Raw genomic sequence first — 8411 nt, 5'->3', positions numbered from 1 at the left:
TTTTTTTTTTTTTTTTTTTTTTTTTTTTTAAAAGCATGAACTGTTACTTATGCAGCTCCTACACAAAAGATATCAAATTTAAGAGGGCCGGCCCGTGGCTCACTCGGGAGAGTGCGGTGCTGATAACACCAAGGCCACAGGTTCGGATCCTATATAGGGATGGCCGGTTTGCTCACTGGCTGAGCGTGGTGCTGACAACACCAAGTCAAGGGTCGAGATCCCCTTACCGGTCATCTTTAAAAAACAAACAAACAAACAAACAAAAAAAAAAATTTAAGGGCAGGGAAAGTCTGAAAAGCATTTAATTTATACCTTTTTTCTTACCACATTCACTAGTTTCCAAAAGGGAATGGGCAACACAGAGGCTACTTAGCTCCTATTTTTAAATTATAGTTTAATTTCATTGATTTTATACCTTTAACTTCTACTATAAAAATGTAAAGCTATAAACTCTTTTGCTTGTACCACTTTAGTTGCAACCCACAAGTTTTGATATGTTGTGTTTTCATTATCACCAGTTTAAAATAATTCTAATTTTCCTTGGGATTTCTTCTTTGATCCAAAGGTTATTTATAAATGAGTTGTTTAATTTCTAAATATTTGGTGATTTTCCAGGTTTCTTTTTGTTACTGGTTTCTGATTCAATTTCATGTGGTCAGAGAACATTCTTTGTATGACTGCAGTTCTTTTTAGTTGTTTCTGGCCCAGCATTTGGTATATCTTGGTGAATGTTCTGTGTGTATTTGAAAAGAACGTGCATTCTGCAGTTGGTGGATATAGTGTTCTATATATCTCAGGTCAGGGTTTTGAGGTTGTTCAAGTCTTCTATATCCTTATACTTTCTCTATCAATTACTGAGAGAGGACTTTTGAAATCTCAACTATAATTGTGGATTTGTCTATTTTTTCATTTTGATTCTGTCAGTTTTTGCTTCCTTGATTTTGAAGATCTGTATTGGGTGGATACACATTTAGGATTATTTGTCATCTTAATGAATTGACGCTTTATCATCACGAAATGACCCTTTTTATCTCTGGTAATACTCTTTACCCTAAAGTCTATGTTGTCTGATATTAATATAGTTATTCTAGCTTTCTGCTTTCTTACAATTAGAGTTTATGTAGTGTGTATATATATATATATATATATATATATATTTATTTATTTATTTATTTATTTTGTCTTTTTCGTGACCGGTAAGGGGATTGCAACCCTTGGTGTGGTGTCGCCCACACCGCGCTCAGCCAGTGAGCGCACCGGCCATTCCCATATAGGATCCAAACCCGCGGCGGGAGCGTTGCTGCGCTCCCAGCGCCACACATAGTATATATATTTAAATCCTTATATTTTTAACATATTTGTGTATATTTGTGTCTTCATATTTAAAGCACATTTCTTGTGGATAGCATACAAAGGTACTGTTGCTGCGCTCCCAGCGCCACACATAGTATATATATTTAAATCCTTATATTTTTAACATAGTTGTGTATATTTGTGTCTTCATATTTAAAGCACATTTCTTGTGGATAGCATACAAAGGTACTTCAAAAAGTTTGTGGAAAAGCAGAATTAAAAGATAATGAGTTGGTTAGAGTGTGGTACTGGTAACACCAAGGTCCAGGGTTTGATCCCTTTACCAGCTAACCACCCAAAAAAAGTAATAATTCAAACCTTTTTGTGAACTTTTTGAAGACCCCTCATATAGTTGGTTCTCCAGTCTGACAACCTCTGCTTGGTCCAGGGTTTGATCCCTTTACCAGCTAACCACCCCAAAAAAAGTAATAATTCAAACTTTTTTGTGAACTTTTTGAAGACCCCTCATATAGTTGGTTCTCCAGTCTGACAACCTCTGCTTTTTAAATGGCATGTTTAGCCCATTTCCACTTAGTGTGATTCTTGATATGGTAAGGTTTAAGTCTACCAGCTTGCTGTTTATTCCAAATGTTCTTTGTTCTTTTTTCCCTCTCTTCCTGCCTTCAATTGCATGTTTCCTTAGTAATTAATTTAATCTTCTCTGTTTGCTTATTAGCTATATCTCTTTGTTTTCTTTTTTTAGTGGTTGTGCTAGAGCTTACAATATGCATTTTTCGTTTATCACAGACTACTTTCAAATAATATACCACTTTAGATATAATTAAAAAACAAGCAGACATTTACCCACATGTTTTCCATTTCTAGTTCTCTTTATTCTTTCACTTAGGTCTCAGTTTCCATCTGGTATCATTTTCCTTTAGCCTAAAAAATGTCCTTTAACATTTTTTTGTTTTATGGCAAGTCTGCTGGTGACGAATTCTCTCAGCTTTTGATTATCTGAAAGTGCTTTTAATTCACTAACTGTAGGATTCTAGCCTTCTCTGATCCCCCTAGATTCCCTTTGTACTATTAAAGACGTCATTGCATTATCATCTGGCTTGTATTGTTTCTGATGAGATATTAGTGATCATTTTTATTGTTCCCTTTTATGTAATGGCTTCTTTCATGATTTTTTGTTTATCACTGGTTTTCAGCTATTTATGATATGCCTTACAGTAGCTTTCTTAGTGTTTATCCTGCTTGTGATTCATTGATCTTGGATCTATGAGTAGAATTTTCATCAAATATGAAAAAATGGTCATCGTTTCTTCAAAAATTTTTTGTCCTATTTTCTCCTTTCCTTCTAGGACTCCAATTACATATGTGTTAGACTACCTGATGTTGTTTGGTGAGTCACTGAGGCTCTCTTCATTTCTTTTTTCCCTGCCTTTTCTCCCTCTACACTTCAGTTTGGATAGTTTCTATTGCCCTGCCTTCAAGTTCAATGACTTTTTCTTCTATAGTGTCTAATCTGTTATTAAACCCATTTCACGTGTTGTGTGTTTTTATTTCACATGCTTGTATTTCAGTTCCATTTGATTCTTTTTTATAGTTTTCATTTCTGTATATAGAGATTCTTTATCTGTTCCTTTATTATGTTTATGTTTTCCTTTAAATACTTATTTTTTATATACCTATGTATCTATAATAACTGTTTTAAAATCCTTATCTAATAATACCATCATCTCTCCCATTTCTGAATCTGTTTGTTTCTATTGACTGGGTTTCCTCCTGATTATGGACCCCATTTTCAGGCTGCTTTGCATGTCTGGTAATTATTTTATGCTAGACACTGTGAATGCAATATAATTAAGGGCTGGATTTTGTTGACTTTCTTTAAGTACTGATTTTTGTTCTGATAGGCAGTTAATTTGCTTGAAGATTGGCTTAAAATTTGAGATTTGTTTTTAAGCTGTTTTAGGGAGAGTCTAGAGTAGCCTTCATTCAACTGCTAGTTTAGCCTTATTTTTAAGGCATTGCCTTTTTGGAGGTCTCTTCCCGAACATCCTGGATGTTCAGTGAGATCTCTCCACTCTGTCTGCTTGGAACTCAAGCTTACATTTTGTAAGCTCTAGGAATTGTCCAGCTCACAGCTTTCCAATAGTTGTTGTTTCTCCAATAGATTTTCTTGGCCTGGCTTGAGGTATCTCAGCCCATGCATGTGCACCTTAATATTCAGCTACAGATTCGGAACTCCTATGCAGATTTCCAGCCCCATCTGTGAGCAGCGCCCTCCTCTCCAGCACTCTAGCCTACTGATTCCAGCCACTTCATCCTCCCCAAACTCATCTGTCTCTCTGGCTCAGCAACAAATGCTGCACTCATGCTGCAGTTTGGAAAGTGCCTCATACAGAAAGCCAGTGTGATCTTTGGATTCACTTCGTTTGTTTCCCTTTTCTTAGGGATCACAGTTTGGCAATGTTTGTTGTCCAAAGTCTAAAAACAATTGTATAATATATTGTGTCCTGGTTTATATTTATTTATGGTGGAAAGACTAGCTAGTATCATTACTTCATCAGACTCAGAAGCAGAATAAATAGATTCTTGAGATCATTCTGAAATCATCAGCCATACAACTTTTGACAACTTCCTTACAGCCTTGATTATCACCTGGTATCAGTATTTGGAGATGCACTACCCTCCCTGAAAGAGTTTAGAAATATGCAGGGGCATTTTTAGATATCACAATAACTAGGTGCTACTGCTAGTTAGTGGCCGATGGCCAGGGATGCTAACCATCTTGTAATGAGTGAGACAGTCCAGCCCAGCAAAGAATTGTCTTGCTCAGAATGCTAGTTGCATTCCACTTACGGACACTGCCTCGAGGTGGTGCTTCCCCACAGCCTTCTCTCCACCACCACTGCCTCTCTCCTTGCTCTTGCTACTCGCGATTTAGGGTTTGGCATCCACGTCACTTCCTCAGGGAAAGCCTTCTGCACTCTCCCTAGACTAGGTTAGGGTCCCCTGCATATCTTCCATAGCTAAGCTTTGGTTTATCACCCCTTATTCTACCCCAATTACTTGTTACTTGTCTGGCACTTATTACTTATTCCTTAGTCAGGCATGTAATAGATGTTCAATAAATATTTGTAGAAAGGATATATGAAAAAGTGAAGGCTGAATCTTTGTGCCTGCCTAGGCAGTGGTTGGCTGACACAGGTCAGATGATCAGGATGCCACCAGTGATGAGATGTGACAGAATGGGAGAAGCACTGCCAAAGAGCCCCAGGTGAAGCTCACTTGGTCACACTGAGGTAGGGTGCCTTCCATTGGGGACAAAAGTACAAGAAGGTATCGGTCCCTCTGAAGGATATTAGGACAGCCTCCTGCCTTGTCCCACTGGAAGGACGGAGTGTGTGCTGGCTTGTGACCGTGGCTGCAGTGGTCACAAGGCTCAGGAGATGGGCTGGGTTGGCATAGGGGTAGTTGGAGTGTGTTGACGCTGTCTGCCCTCCCCTGCTGCTGGGCCATGTTCCCTGTGAGGTCTAGTGGATAGGAACTTTTGACTCTCACTTTCCCCTGAGCTTTGTGGTGTGGTAAGCATTAATGCCTCTGTACGTAACATGGGAACCTGTGTTCTTTGGGGTGCGCATTCAGCCCTCCTCCCTTTTGCTGCCTCCAGTTTTACTTAATATGCCAACCTCAGATGGCCTCACATACTGCTATTCCATCGACCTCTCGGAGCGAGTTGCACTGAAGCTTGATCAGACATTCCCCTTCAGCCTGATGAGGAGGATATCCATGTTCAAGTACGTCTCAGGGTCTTCAGCTGAAAGAAGGGCAGCCCAGAGCCGGAAGTAAGTCCCAGAACTTTTAAGTCATATTCTTAAAGCATCTCCAGAGCCTGTAGAGGGTGTGGCTGGTTCAGTGCCATGGGTAATAAAGGAATAGAGTGTGGACACATTTGAAAATCTGCACACAAGTGTCTTTTGAGCACTCTGGATTCTGCCCAGCTGTGTCTGAAGTAGGGAACAAGCAGGAATGGGAAAGGAAAGACACTTGAGGACACTTGCGTGTAATCCTGAGTGACTTGTGGACAGGGTAGGAGTGCCCCTGTCTAATGTCGTTAACCATCTCTCAATGCTGACAAGCACCCTGTGCAGGTCAGACTGGACTGTGGCATGTGGTAGCCCTCATAAGAAGCATAGACAGTACACACAGCTGACTGTGTTGCCTAGGAGGTGGCACAACCCGGGACCTGAGAGGTAGGGTTTTCTTGGCCACCCATCAAGAGAAGATAAGCTTTACTGTTTTCCAGGCCAGGCTCATTAACTCTCAGATGGAAAGTGCTAGGCAAGCTGCCAGACCTCATGTAGCCTTGGTCCTTCTTTTATGGAGGACGTCCAAAGACAAGCTGGCCATCTGGACAGCTTGTCTCCCTGAAGGCTCTTGTTAAGAAAAAAAATTTTAATGCCATGAGAAGTACTGTTACATGAAGTGTCCTGAACCTGGACTTAAGCAGCTGATTTGTAAAGTCATGTTTTAATTGAAATGTGTACAGATTGAGTCTAAAACCTAACACAAACATCAGTGGTATTGACATTCACTCTCCATATTTGGAACTGTGCACAAAAGTTCAGAGGACAAAACCCTTGGCTTGTGTCTCCATCCATATTCCCAGCCACATGTGTCTGTAGTGGGGTCTTTAACCTCAGCACAAGCAGCCCCTCACTTCTACTTCCTGCCAGACAGGAATTTGAGCTATCAATCTTCATTCCTGAAGTCACAGGTAGAAAATTTCACACCAGACTGGGCCTGGGCCCAGGCCCGGGCCCAAGCCCTCCATCCCTCCCTCCCACAGGTGGATGTGTTTTCTTTGGGTAAAATTTCTGAGCCAATCACAAGCACACTGACTGCTGTGACCTGGTCCTGTCTCCATGTGCTTTATCAGCTGCTGTGAGTAGGTTATGCCTCTGGTGGTCTCAGTTGCAGACCCTCATACTGCCGACTTGTGTAGGACTGTGAGTGGGTATTCCCTTTCTGAGCATCTGTTTTCTGTTGGGTTGAGATTAACCCTACTCCCCACTTGGTACTTAGAGCTAGTCACAGAAAATGTCCAACACATGTAATGTCAAGCAGGACAGCAACACTGCACTTTTCTCATGGGGAATGACAAGGTTCTTTGTACATTGGCATTCCTACCTGAGTGAGCATTTATTCTCTTGTTCCATTCCAGGCTGAACCCTGTGCCCGGCTCCTACCCCACGCAGAGCTGCCACCCTCACCTGTCCCCAAGCCACCCCGTCACCCAGATGCAGCATACCAGTGGTCAGAAACCAGCCTCCTGCCCAGCCTGTGCTCCAGGGCACACACCCAGCCTGCCTCCATACCAGCCTGCCTCCGGCCTGTGTTATGTGCAGAACCACTTTGGTCCGAACCCTAACTCCTCCAGTGTCTACCCAGCTTCTGCGGGCTCCTCCCTGGGGGTCCAGTCTCCCGCCCCTGTCAGCTGCCCTGGCACGGTGTATTCTGGGGCCCTGGGTACTCCTGGGGCTGCAGGCTCAAAAGAGTCCTCAAGGGTCCCGATGCCCTGAGAGAATTTCTAGGGAAGTTCTCACATCTTGGCCTTCTGAAGAAGGTCTTCTCTGAGCTAAGATTTTCTTGACAAAAAATTATTTATTGAACACCCTTATGTGCCAGGCTCTGTGTTGAGTACTTTGATAAATGTCCCTATTTCAATCTCATTTATGCTCATGACAGCTTTGTGAAGTAAAGTTTATTGTCCCCAGTTTACAGATGCAGAAAGCGAGGCATACTGTGGTTACATGTGAGTCCCGTGCCCTGTAGTGGCACAGCTGGGGTTCTTAGCTCCAGGCCCAGGGCTCCTCCCAGAGGACATGTGGGAGAAGAGGCCGTGCTGGTCAGTGGCCATTTCCAACTCCACTATCCCTTCCTGTCGTGTGTGCAGTGCTCTTGGTTATATAGTGTCCCTGTGTCTGTGTCTCTGCCCTTCGGGAGCTCCCAGCTGGTGTGCTTGGAAGTTCCCAGGCCTGTGTAGTGTATCTCCCCTGCAGTCATCCCCCCACCCAGACCCTTCTGCCCCAGATGTGATGAGATGGGCCAGTGTGAACTGCACCAGCATGCTGATGGATCCATAGTGTTGACGGCTTTTGTATAAAGAAACAGCTTGAACCTACCCATGGCATCTGACTCATTTGTGGTCTTGCTGAGGGAGATTGAGAGCACTGAGATTTACGTGGGTTGATGGCAAAGACGAGAGATGCCCTGGGGTCGGGTCAGGCAGACAACCCACACCCAGTGGGTCAAGAGTGGGCATCCAACATGGATGAGCTGCAAAGGTACTGGGAGAGGTGGAGGGACCAGTGGGAAAGTAGGGCAGCCCTGGTGGGCAACAGCAGGAAGCCACTACTGTCCTGAGGGAGGAGCTGGGACCTCAGGAAGGATTGCTGGCAGGACCATATACCAAGAAGTGACATGGGCACTGGTAGATGTCATCTGAAGCAAGAGGGATGAGAAGAGAGCCCTATTCTCTGCCTGTCATCTATCGTCAGTGTCTCCCATTGGCCACATTAGCCAGGAACCAGCTGGCAAGTGAGCTCAGAAAAGGTAGTTTGTGGGGGGCAGCCCCCCTGATGCAGAGCAGGGCAAGGGCCAGGGTGTGACTGAGCCAACAGACACTGACAGCCCCTGAGGAGAGCTGGCTTCTGATCGGCCATCCACTGGGCTCCTCATGGTGGACTCATGTCAACAAGGTGTGTCAGCTGTCGGGGCTTTCAGGGACATTGTAATGCATGACCTTCACTTATTCTGGGCTGGTTTTCTGATAGGTCCTGGGTATTCAGAGGTGGATGAGACGCAGAACCCCAAACCCACTCAGCCTGGCAAGGGTGGGGCAGTGACAGGCATGTACCCAGGTGGCCTCTTGAGACATACTCGGGGTGAAGGGGTGGGGGGTGAATATGGGCAGATGACACTGAGCTGGATTGGGAAGTCAGATTTGCAGCCAAGGAACTGGATGCCTAGATTGCAGCTGGGGCTTATCCGAAGTCACAGAGCAGGTCTGGCAGGGCCCAGCCTAGGCTTCTGACTCCAGTCGC

The 8411-nt window shown here is 43.9% G+C and overlaps 1 protein-coding gene across 1 annotated transcript in view; it reads left to right on the top strand.

Moving 5' to 3' along the window:
- RHBDD2 (rhomboid domain containing 2) overlaps positions 1-7489 on the top strand; it is an 11524-nt gene extending 4035 nt beyond the window's left edge. The window contains exons 3-4 of the mRNA XM_008588387.1: positions 5000-5150; positions 6530-7489. Coding sequence (XP_008586609.1) covers positions 5000-5150; positions 6530-6887 — 509 coding nt within the window. The 3' untranslated portion in view covers positions 6888-7489. The remainder of the gene's footprint in view (positions 1-4999; positions 5151-6529) is intronic.
- Positions 7490-8411: the final 922 nt, after the last annotated feature.

The sequence above is a fragment of the Galeopterus variegatus genome, unplaced genomic scaffold, assembly GCF_000696425.1.
Source record: "Galeopterus variegatus unplaced genomic scaffold, G_variegatus-3.0.2 Scaffold4799, whole genome shotgun sequence".
Lineage (NCBI taxonomy): Eukaryota > Metazoa > Chordata > Mammalia > Dermoptera > Cynocephalidae > Galeopterus > Galeopterus variegatus.
Note: the sequence above shows the minus strand (reverse complement) of the source record. Positions and strands in the feature narration are given on the sequence as shown.